At 39.9% G+C, this 10,863-nt stretch overlaps 1 protein-coding gene across 1 annotated transcript in view; it reads left to right on the top strand.

Moving 5' to 3' along the window:
• The window catches only part of ctnnd2a (catenin (cadherin-associated protein), delta 2a), a 147,969-nt gene that overhangs the window by 119,378 nt on the left and 17,728 nt on the right, over positions 1–10,863 (top strand). The window contains 2 exon segments of the mRNA XM_032503765.1: positions 4,224–4,476; positions 7,841–7,925. Coding sequence (XP_032359656.1) covers positions 4,224–4,476; positions 7,841–7,925 — 338 coding nt within the window.

The following is a 10,863-nucleotide window of genomic DNA, read 5'->3' as shown; positions in this document are numbered from 1 at the left end:
CAGCCTTTTTCTGTTCCTCTTCTTCCTTCTATATGATCTTCTCTGTTACTCACTTGCCCCATGAGGAATTAATGTGATGACAATGCAGAGACTGATAGGGACATGTATGCAGAGGTGTCAAGTAACAAAGTACAAATACTTTGTAACCTTACTTAAGTAGAAATTTTGGGTATCTACACATTACTGGAGTAATTATTTTACAGCAGACTTTTTATTATTTATATGATTATCTGTACTTTCTACTCCTCACATTTGAAAAATAACCTTGATACTCCTATTTCAGTTTGGCTTGTTTTCATTCCGTTTTGTCATCGTTCGAGAAAACAAAGAAAAACAAAAAAAAACCTATCCAGATAAATCGCGCCATCATATGAAGATGTCTGTGGCGGAGACTCAAGAGAGCTCGAGCAAAATGTCCCAACCAAGCACCAGCTTTTTCCTTTGAAAAAGCATATTGATATTATTATTTCCTCTTACATTACTTTTATACTTTAAGTAGTTTTGAAACTTTTACACTTTTACTTGACTACAAGTCTTGAGTTGATATTTCAACTTCAAAGTCTTTAAAACCCTAGTGTCTATTCTTCTACCTTAGTAATGAATGTGAATACTTTTGACACCTCTGTATGTATGCACACACCTGTGGATGCACAGACACACACACATTCAATGATATGCTGACAGCAGTTTATCAGAGCATCTGTCTGTGAGCAGAAAATACTTAGACAAAGTCATACATGCGGATATGATTCTAATAGTTTTAACGTCTTTGCCTATACTCTTCACTCTCCTTTTGTAATAACTAATTCCCTACAGTCAGTTGATAAATTAGTCACTCACTAGATCAGTCAATCAATTAATTGTCAGTCATTCAGGCAGCAAATTATCTCTCAGTCAGTCAGTAAGTCAGTAAATTAGTCATGCAGCAACTCGGTTAATAAATCAGCCACTCACTCGGAAATAAGTCAGATTATTACATCAAGAAAGAATAAAGGAACTAGTCATCAGCCAGTAAATCAGTCAGGAAATTCTGATTGAAGTCGGTCAAAAAATGAGTCTCCCTCAGGATGCAGCTTTGTTTTGTCCTCACTGCCAAAAGACAGTGACCGCTTAACCTCTGTTCAGCCTGCCAGCCTGAGATAACACTTGGCCAATTAACAACTGTGTGTGTGTGTGTGTGTGTGTGTGTGTGTGTGTGTGTGTGTGTGTGTGTGTGGAGAGTGAGTGTGTGAGAGTGAGTTGTGTGTGGTGTGTGGGGGTGTGTGTGGTGGTGTGTGTGTGTATGTGTGTGCGTGTGCGTGCGCGTGCGTGCATGCGTCTATGCGTGCAGTTGTGTGCAGTGGTGTGGATTGTGCATGGCTTTATGTGAAGCATATCTGAAGCCTTTAAGCCTTTTGTGTCTGTGTGTGTGTATGTTTGTGTGTGTGTGTGTGTGTGTGTGTGTGTGTGTGTGTGTGTGTGTGTTCGTTCCCATACTTCATGAAGGTTGATATTGTCATCTGATTTCCCTGCTCTGTGTCTTGCTTTGCCGGATCACTTAAGACTTAATAGAGGTAATATGAGTGAGGTATTTACCACCAGCCTGTAATGGCTCCTTGGATATCACAGTGATGGATTGGTTTAGGGGAAAATCTTCAGTATAGAAGTGAGGAAGAAAAGCAGAAGAATATGAAATAGAGATTTTAGGCCCGTATTTAGTTGTGATTGCATTCTACATGTGAAGGAACAAATCTTTACCCCACAAGGAGTCTTCTTCCTTTTATATTTCACTAAGACTTAAGACATAAGTAAAAAAAAGTAGCACCATGGGCTGCAGAAGATTATACATCTGATGCAAAGCATCAATTTGGTAGGTATTCAGTAGTTTTGTTGCGTTGCTGTGAAAATGAGTTGTTTAGAAACATAATTTCACAAAGAAAACACCACAACTGTTTTGTCTTTATTGCAAATTGAGTATTTTGGCCTCCGGTTTTCTCTGCTGAAGGAAAGGAAGGTAATGGTCCACTTGAAGATTATACGACAGTGGATTCAATACTTTCAGTAGCACTTGGGTTTTCATCTACTTTATCTGATCCATCACTTCTGTGGAGAACTTGCATTTGTGAAGAAGGAGATGGTGACTCACACTGAGCCGCTCTTCAGTGCTGGGTACACACACCAACTGGCATGCACTCATTCTGTTTTAAATTACATGCTTTCACACCCAGCAACATGTCACAGAGAGGGTCGACTGATTCATGCATGTGAAGATCAGTTCAGTTGATTGAAGTGTGCCTTTTCACTGTGCAACAGGGTTACAGGGCTCGTCCTACTGATTCCATTGAGTGGATTTTGTTAAAGAAAATAACCACAGTTCATTATTCAACAATCACCTCTGCATCCAAATGGATGGTTCTTTACCTGGAAGAGCACCTGCGGATTTTGTCCCAGGGCAGCTCAAGATGATTCAAGTGCATTTGACAGGTTTTATGATGGTCAAGGTGTTTCTCACCTCTTGACAGCCGCTCTTGTGTGATGAATCTCCACACACTACCTCAGTCAGCACAATCTCCTCTTTCCTCTCACCTCTCACCAATTCCTCTCCTGTCTTCCAATTTCCAAAAACACCTATTTGCTCTGATCTCTTGTTTTTTGGCCCTGTTCTCAGTCACCTTCATATCTGCTGATCTCACTCTAGTGGGCAACCTTCTCAGTGGAGTTTAGGAGATACTCAAAAACAGAAACACTTGCAGGAAATAACACTCAATTGTTCCTCGATTACAGTACATATACGATTCCCAGTGTAATCATTGTAACGTTTAAGAGACAAATATTTGTCTAAACATAGAAATGTTGGCATCTAAATATAAGCCAACCACTCTCATCTAAACTAAAACGATCTACATTTTGGGGACAGTATTAATTCATGTCTTGGCTTAACCTTGTTAAGACCAGCATTGTAGGCTACCACTGTGTGGGTGAACTCAGATTACATGGTCTATAAGGAGGTTTTGTACTCAACTTTGGTCATCTCCTCTTTGCAAATCCAAACTCACCCCACTCTGTCTTTCAGTCCCGTTCACTCCATATGTTATTACTTCTGTCTTCTCCCCCCCTCACTAACTTCCTGTCTGACAGCATCTCCTGCACTTCTTAATTTCAGAATCACTCTGTTTTCTCGTTTTTTTCAACAACCCGTTGTTTGAATGTCAATTTTATTTTCTCAATTTTCTCATATGCCAGCCTTTTCCCCAAAATACCACAAGTCTGCCTGTTTATTGGATCTTCAGCTTGTTGGCATTAGTGTGCGGGTGCCAGAGGATTTGCAGTGTGCCCCCTCAAACTAAAGATTAATGGAGGGATCCATTTGCAAACCACTCACTAGTTGCACAAGACGTTTGCTAGTGAAAATTGTAAAAGGACAATTTTACTTTTATGTGACAGAGGCTTTAAAGTGTCTGTTTAGTATATTGTTCAGGTGGTTGGCTGGGTTTTGATACTATACTAGTCATCTATATCCACACTCATTGTAAATGCTTGTCAAAAAGCATCCCTTTTTATGGTTTATTAACTATCATAGGAAATATAACATCTTACCCACGCATAGTTTTTTCACTGCAACTAAAAATCATATGTTTATGTCATCGAAGCTCAATCCAGTAGTTTCTATATCAGGGGTGTCAAACACATAGGCCAAGAACCGGCCCAAAAAAGGGTCCAATCAGGCCCACTGTATAAGTAATTATTCTAATTGCAAATTTACCACATTAATCTCAAAGAATATCCCAGTTTTTTCCCATAAATTTACAACTTTAATCTTAGAAATTCTGAGTTTTTTTTTTCTCTGAATATTACACCTTTTTCCTTGGTTCATATTTTATTTCCTATAATGGCCTTAGGACACTGTCGTAGCAGAAGCACCTTGCATTTGCCAACATCACGCTGACAAGAAACTCTGTCGCAGATTAACTTTCTGATCTTTCTGGAGTGGTATACTGGTCTGGCCCGCTTGAGATCACATTAGGGGTATGTGGCCCATGAACTCAAATGAGTTTGACACACCTTCTCCATGCAGTACGTGCCACTTCTATTTTTCACAAAAATACATCAAATTTTTTTAAACAACCTTTTATCATGTTTCCAACCTAATTGTCTATACTGCATATGGCAAGATGTGTAGAGAGTCAATTTTGACCAAATGTTTTTTGTCCTTTTCCTCTATTTTTTTTCTCCACGCACACTAGGTAAATATGCCATGAGAGATTTGATTCATCGGTTACCGGGCAGCAGCAGTAGCAGCAGCAACAACAACGCCACCAGCAGTGGGACCTCCGGGACCACAGGCCCTCCCAGCAAGGCTATGTCAGACGATACTGTTACTGCCATCTGCTGCGCATTGCACGAAGTCATTACCAAGAACATGGAGAACGCCAAAGCCCTGCGTGATGCTGGAGGCATAGAAAAACTCATCGGCATCGCCCGCAGCAAAGGAGACAAGTGAGTAGGCCAACGTTTAAAAAAACATAACACAACATTTGGTTATTTTTTTATCAACTAGTACAATTTCTGTTTTGTGTGACACCTTAAAGTTAGAGAAAAACTTTTTTTTCAAGACATTTTTAATACTTAACACTGCATCATTACGTCAAGTTGAAAATAATTGTCTGACAGAAATGTCCTGGACAATTGCTCTACCATTAATAATACATGTTTTTGTATATCCCTTTACCCATTATCCTTCACATGGGTTGGCCTGTGAGAATAAAAGCTGTAACACAGCATTAGTGGCAAGCTACTGAGCTGCACAACAGAGTTCATTCCTACAACTTAACATCTACGTGATAGGCATTTGCAAGAGTCCTAGATTGGGTTCAGCAGAAATCCTCAAAGGATGCTATAAAAAATCTGAGGGTAATGATATATTATAACAGCTTATGGGAAAGTATGCCATATGTCTTTATAACCACAGAACAAATTTATTTACCTGCGCTGCTGTTGAAATGGTCATTATACCATAACGATATGTGCTTAACATTTTTCCAGGTTTAAGCAGGGATAATTTTCTGTTCAGTAACGGTGAAGAACACTTACTGCAACCCATCCGATATAAACACTAGTTTCTGACACAGAGGTAAAAACAAAGGAATGGATGAATGTGCTGTCGCCAAAATAATCTCAGAACAAAATGAGAATGCTCCCTAATGACTTGCAGTGGCTTTCCTCTTGCTCAAGGACAACCAGCCCTGAATAACTGCAGTAGCTTAAATTCTAAAATGTAATGTAAAAACTAGGAAAAACTGATTATTATTGTTGTATTGTGCTCTACCTGTCTAGGCATCATTCAGCTTACCCTGTACTGTCTGTTGTGACCAGTGCTGTAATGTGGCTTCACATCCATCACTCACAACTGCACATGCCTTCCCTGTGACCATTCATCCACAAAAGACGTCTGGAGAACAAGAAAGATTCAGCAGGAATATAACTCCTGTCACCATAGGTGTCCGAGCAGGGTGTACTGCCTAGCTGCTATGGCAACTACCAGGTCAGGGGTTGCCATGACACCAGGGTGTTATCGGACTGAGGTCAAATGTTCATTTATTTTTATGGAGAGAGACTCATTCTATTTAGGAAATTGTGCTTGTGGGTACCATTATAGAGAAAGATGAGGTGCAAATTTTATGGGGAGTGTAGTTAGCTGCTAATGGCCCGCACATCTTCATTTTCTCAGGATAGGTACACGGAGGATAAATGCTCCTTATCAGCAGTGCCATGCCACATTCACATAGGTACACACTTTCAGATTGGGAAAATGCCCATTACTTATTTGAAACAGCAGGAGATGAAAAATACAGTGAATTGAAAAAGATAATAGTATAAACATTGGTTTTTGATACCTTTGAAAAACGTCAGTGCCAAAACACATCCCCATCATGTAAACAGCAACACAAACATTTGCACCCAGATTACTTCAGTCAAATGAATAATCACAACATTGCAGGGATCAAAATATTTGCTGACGTTTTAAAGGACAGTTCAACCTAAAATCAAAAATACATAGTGTTCCCTCTTACCTGTAGTGCTCGTCCTCCTCGGCTGAGCTGTAACTGTAGCTAACTGATACTGCTAGCTCACGTGCACTGATATGGTTGGCAGCTGTGGTTCAGTAGAAATAAATCTCTAGCTCCTACATGAAACTCACAACATAGTCTGTGGATTATCTAGAGTTACCGGCTCATGATTTCTGGAAAGAGGCATTCCTTGTCTTGTGTTTTTTGTTGCTTTGAGCACAATGCAATGCATTTTTTTTAAAACTGAAACGGGGGTGCGGTCTGCCTTTTTATTACCACAGGTTTACATACACGTCTCTGCTTATTGGGTATCATTTGCGACACAGCCACTAAACGAGACACCCATCAAACAAGAGAAAACATATCTCAAAGCCTTTGCACATTGTTTCACAATTTTCTGTGGAAACATGTCATTCAACACGGAAACTTGAACGTGTTCCTGGGCTTTATGCATAGGCTGTAGATGTAAAGCTAAGACATCTTGATTGCCCCCTTGTGGCTAACTCCAATATAGGTCATAAATCCCGCCCCCTATGTTAGTGGCTAGGACATGGGCTGTCAGGATCCTACTGTGACTGACTGCCTTTGTGCCACTCTTGTGGCAATTTTGTGTAATGTGTAGTGTTTAGTGCTTGTTATTGTTTTCCATATGCTCTGTGGTTACCTGTCTGTCATTTGTCTTTGTCTTCGCCCATCCCCTTATATGGTCTGCACATCCTGTCCTGTTTGTTTCCCTCCGGTTCTGCTCCCACCTGTTCCCTATTGTGGTGTTAGATTCCCTCCGTTTGTGCTATCACCTATTCCTCGTTACTGTCTTGTCCAATCCTCTGTCTTTCTGTTGATTGGTCTGTGTATTTCTACACTCCTGTTCCTTTGTCTCTTGTCGGTTTGTCTCTCTGTTCGTTCCTGTCAGAGTCCTGTTCATTTGTAGTTGAGTGGTTGTGAGTTTCTACATTGTAGAGTCAAAATCAAGTGTGTTTGTTCTGTACATTTGCCTGAAAGAGTCTTGCATTTGTGTCCTCCTGCTTAATCCTTGACATGGGCCAAATTAAAAAAAATCACAGTACACAATAATTTATTTCCCAAAAGTGTTCTTTCTCATTTTAGGTCATTCTTATCACGCTGAAGTTTGTTCAAGTGTTAATTTCTCTGATAAGTTTGGTTTTATTATTTATTTGATGCTATGAAAATGGGGAGAAACAGCATTATTGACAGCTGTGATTGACCCGTGATTGGTGTCTATCACAGTGGTTCTCAAAGTGGAGTCCAGGGTTTCCCAGGGGTCGTGGAAGGGGTCCCAGGGGCTCCCCAACAACAAGGGAAATAAATTATTTTCAGTATAATTTCAAGTAACACAATGACAGATTGTACGACTATTTTGCTCATGCTCACTTTCGTTTATAAAACATCTTAAAGCAAAACTTCTATCAGGTAGGTTACCCTGGGACAAAGTCTTATCAGATGGGGGTCCGTGGTCTAATTTGTGTCAGTTTAGTGTGAAAATGTTTGAAAAACACTGGCGGGTGTATGGGCAGGACTCTCATACCGCAGCTCCACCCCCCAATCACCACGCGGACAAAATTACAAGATGGCAGCACTCGTCTTGTGGATATTTGGCTTCACTTTTGTAGAGTGGGAGAAAGTGAACAGGTGTCCATGTTTTTACACAGTCTATGGTAAAGACTATACTATAAAGAAAATAGTAAAAGGGGAAAATAATATCATGGCAGGATCATCCAAAGGAATTGGGTCCAGGAGAAATAAGTCATTCTGTTTTCTCTATCTATCTCCAGACATTCAGCAAAGGTGGTCAAAGCAGCCTCTCAGGTCCTCAGCAGTATGTGGCAGTACAGAGACCTGCGCTCCCTCTACAAGAAGGTAGGATGTAGTAAAAACCATGTACTCAATTCATCTAACACTGTGTGTGTTCTATTTACCCATCATGTTTCCTGTCACTCTCCACTGCCTGCAGTACTATTTCAATGCAAATTTTTTTTGCATGCCAGATCCCGCTTTCCTTTCTGCCTATTGTCATACACATACAGCACATCAACTCCAGGGTAAACATTAATATTCTACTTACTGATTTCATGTGCGGTCAAGTATGGCTACTGGCTACAGGTAAGAAACCTACTGTTGATGAAGAATGAATGTGACCTTTATCTCTGTAATGATATATCTTATTTTATAATGGATTAATCACAATTTAGTGTGTTGTGGTATGAACTAATTTTACCCTGTGAATATGAAATCAAAAGTTGTAATGATCATTTTAACATAAAACCAAAACATTATTCTAAAACAGTGCAATCAAACCTGTCTTCACATTCTCAGCTATCTTGCTGGAAGCATAATGCCGTCATACAATTGACACCATCCATTAATTAATTTGTGCTTTGCAAATCTCCTCTGATAGGGGGGGCTCTGATATAGTCATTGATGTGTGATGCGAGTGAAGTATGTGTGGATACACTGTTGTTTGGAAGGAGCACTTCTGCTAATTATATTAGTTGTTTGACACAGCATCTAAATAATTGAAAAAATAATTACTATATATGACATATTGGTCGTGAACTATCTAAGGATGAACTGTGTTAGATTTTCCTTCAACTGAAGCAGGTGTTGAGGAGGAGTATGCTGGAACTGTTAATGTAATGAAGCAATTAAAAAACACACCTGACACACAGTTTAAGTTATCATTTATTCACATTTGAATGGTAAGCTGCATTTTTATGTGAACAGCTGAAGATTTTGGTTTCACTTCTATGTTGTTGGATGCCCAGCTGAAACCTCACTGGATGAATTATGCCTTGTTTCTGGTCAGGACTAATCCTTGTCAGGATTTGTTGTTGTCTCCCAGACTCCCAGAATTTGAAGCGTTGCTAAGCTTAGCTAATTCCATCTTGCAATCGACAGCTTAGCTCGACATTGCCAATGCATGCCACAAGCTACCACTGTCAGTCAGCAGTTTGTGTAGTTTACTGTGATGATTTGATGTTCACAAAATATACAACTGTGAGATGAAACATCTGTGTATCATCTTTACAACTGTGAGATGCATTTATCATCACTTTGAAATCCTGCTTTTTGCAACAGTGGAAACAGGACACAAACCAGTCCATACCACAGCGGCTCTCAACTGAGTGATATATACAGTATGTACCTCATAGAAAGTACATGTAGCTATACTGCACAGTATATGAATCAAGCTATAGCTACTGGTGCTGGTTGAAGTGGCTGAAGAGAGTGCAGTCAAGTGCATTTTGTCATTAAATGACCAAAGTAGAACAACCTCTGTGTTATTTATTCAGCAGATATTGGTTTGGAGACTGGCCACTGTAATCTGTGTGTGTGTGTGTGTGTGTGTGTGTGTGTGTGTGTGTGTGTGTGTGTGTGTGTGTGTGTGTGTGTGTGTGTGTGTGTGTGTGTGTGTGTGTGTGTGTGTGTGTGTGTGTGTTGGCCTTGGGGTCAGACATAACTACCTCCAAACAGAAGAATAATGGAGTTCAGCTGGGTACCATCACAACTGAGCAACAGTGTTTACAGACGCGGACGATCAATAACTTTGTGTTATTCTCTAGCCTGTTGTTATTTTTCCAATGTATATACACACACACACACACACACACACACACACACACAAGCTAATATTGATGCCAATGGTTATTAAGCCCATCATGAAGACCGACTGGTGGAAATGTTGTTGGCTACCAGGAAACTGTAGCTCATTAACACAGTAGCTAACGTGTAGCTTACAAAGAATGGCACAAACAAACAGAGAACTAGTATAATGATAAAAGAATGATTAGTTGTGTGTGTGTGTTGCGCCTACAGAGACGCACACTTTTATCTCTCTCTCTCTCCCTCACACACACACGCGCACACACTGTTAAGACCCACTTTTCTTCTCCTCTGGCTTTGGTTTTGTTTCTTTTCAAATGACAAACACCCACACACTCCTCCTACTTGATCAAAAGCAATGGCAGACGTTCTGTATCTTTCACTACTGTCATTAATGAGTGTTGTTGAGTTAATACTTGCCACCAAGGTTATCTGATTTTAGAAGCATAATCAACAAGTTTCAGCGAGATATGTAGAACTATTAAGTAACACGTTTATTGATTTATTTGGGATGAATGTGTGTGTGTGTGTATGCAGGTATTCATAAGTGAACAGTTGTATATACACACGTACAGTATAATCTAATGCTAAACAATGCTACAGCCCTGCGACAAATGACCCCTTATTATGAGCAGTTGTAGTTGGCCACCTTCCGCAGCCCAAATTTGTGGAAGTGTTGCATTTTATTGCATTATGCTACATTGAGGTGTCCATTTTATTTTGGGGGATTTTGGGACAGATATTTTTTATTATTCAGTATTTTCCCATTTTCCAATTTTAATGTTAAATCTTTGTTGGAAGACATTCAACAGAACACCAAGAGAGATTATTTGAGAACTACAACATGATTCACTTCAGAGGTTGTCAAACCTCTTAACAAGCAACCTAAAACAACAAGAGTGAGTCATTCTTTAAACTAGTGAAATATGTCTAAAGAAATAGCTTTTAATGTGGCTATGCATTAGAATTTTAGCCTGGAAATCCAGACCCAAATTCGAAAGGATTAAGGGTCTGTCATCAAGTAATGAAAGTCGGCAATCTCGAGGGGCGCCACTAAGGGTGTATTTGAAAATCTCACTGCCTGCAAATGGATAACACTTCGACCAATCCCAACAACACACGGGGTGACGTATCCAGAGCCCCATACGCTTAGTTACCAGCGGAGCTAACTGGTAAATTAAACTGTCGTCATCTG

This window comes from Etheostoma spectabile, chromosome 22 (assembly GCF_008692095.1).
Source record: "Etheostoma spectabile isolate EspeVRDwgs_2016 chromosome 22, UIUC_Espe_1.0, whole genome shotgun sequence".
NCBI classification, from domain to species: Eukaryota; Metazoa; Chordata; class Actinopteri; order Perciformes; family Percidae; genus Etheostoma; species Etheostoma spectabile.
The sequence above is the reverse complement of the archived record's forward strand: the minus strand, read 5'-3'. Positions and strand labels throughout refer to the sequence as shown.